Source organism: Oxyura jamaicensis, unplaced genomic scaffold (assembly GCF_011077185.1).
Source record: "Oxyura jamaicensis isolate SHBP4307 breed ruddy duck unplaced genomic scaffold, BPBGC_Ojam_1.0 oxyUn_random_OJ72793, whole genome shotgun sequence".
In the NCBI taxonomy this organism is placed as follows: Eukaryota; Metazoa; Chordata; class Aves; order Anseriformes; family Anatidae; genus Oxyura; species Oxyura jamaicensis.
Window position 1 is genome coordinate 9490 of NW_023311248.1, and position 1351 is coordinate 10840.

Sequence of the window (1351 nt, forward strand, 5' to 3'; positions counted from 1 at the left end):
CACGGGGGGGGGGGACCTGCGCTTGCTTTGGTTTTTCACCCAAGAAACGGCGGTGGGATGGGGAGGGGGCGGTGGGGGTGCTGTCACCGTGGGGTCACCACGTCAAGGTGACGCCTTGGGCCCCATGAGCCATAGGTTTTGGTGGGCTTCTGCCTCTTGGCTGCGCTGAATACTGGAATTGTTTGGGCTGGCAGGGAGCTCGGAGCCCCCCCAGTGCCACCCCTGCCATGGGCACGACCCCTGCCCCCAGCCCAGGCTGCCCCCAGCCCCGTCCAGCCCGGCTTTGGGCACCCCCAGGGTTGGGGCACCCTCATGGTGACAGATTTCTTCAGGCTGGGTGACAATGGCAAAATCGTTGAGCTTTCAGCGCCCCTCCTACGCGCAGCAGCTCCAGAAGTTGGGCCTTGGCCTTCCCCCGTCCCCGAGGGCGTTCGGCTCACCCCGACTGGCAAAGGGACGGCGGTGACAGGACGGTTGTCACAGCTCGTCCCCTGCAGGGCCTGAGGGGCTCCAGGGACCCAACGCGCAGCCTCTTGGGGGGGGAGGAGGGGGATTTTTGCCCCCCCCAAACACCTTTCACATCCCCACGGAGCGGGTCGGGTGCCTGGGTGGGGACGGACAGCGATGTCCCCGATGTCCCCGCACGGCCCAGCTCAGCCTTCCCGTCCCTCTGGTCCCCCCGCGCAGGCGTGCGCCAAGGCGTGCCGAGCGGAGCTGTCGGCCGAGGCGCCCATGTACCCGGGCAACGGGCACCTGCAGCCCCTCTCCGAGAGCGTCCGCAAGTACGTGATGAGCCATTTCCGCTGGAACAAGTTCGGCCGCCGCAACAGCAGCAGCGGCCACAAGCGGGACGAGGCGGCCGGCGTCCCCCTGCCGCCCCGGCGGCCCGCCGAGGAGGAGGAGGAGGAGGAGGAGGAAGGAGCGGGGTTGGAGCGGGAAGAAGGCAAGCGCTCCTACTCCATGGAGCATTTCCGCTGGGGGAAGCCGGTGGGCCGCAAGAGGAGACCCATCAAGGTGTACCCCAACGGTGTGGACGAGGAGTCGGCCGAGAGCTACCCGCTGGAGTTCCGCCGCCAGCTGGGGCCCGACGCCCCCCTGGGCTCCCCCGGCTTCTCCGAGGAGGATGAGGAGGAGGAGGAGGAGGAGGAAGGCGAGGAGGAGAAGAAGGACAGCGGCTCCTACCGCATGCGCCACTTCCGCTGGCACGCGCCCCTGAAGGACAAGCGCTACGGCGGCTTCATGACCTCGGAGCACAGCCAGACCCCGCTGGTGACTCTGTTCAAAAACGCCATCATCAAGAACGCCTACAAGAAGGGGCAGTGAGCGGGGCACAGCCCGGGGGGGGGGGGGC

At 68.1% G+C, this 1351-nt stretch overlaps 1 protein-coding gene across 1 annotated transcript; it reads left to right on the plus strand.

Moving 5' to 3' along the window:
• The first annotated feature begins 624 nt into the window (after positions 1–624).
• On the plus strand, positions 625–1323 carry LOC118159949 (pro-opiomelanocortin-like). Its single transcript, XM_035314484.1, has one exon. The coding sequence runs from the start codon at positions 625–627 to the stop codon at positions 1321–1323; it is 699 nt and encodes a 232-aa protein (XP_035170375.1).
• The last annotated feature ends 28 nt before the right edge of the window (positions 1324–1351 follow it).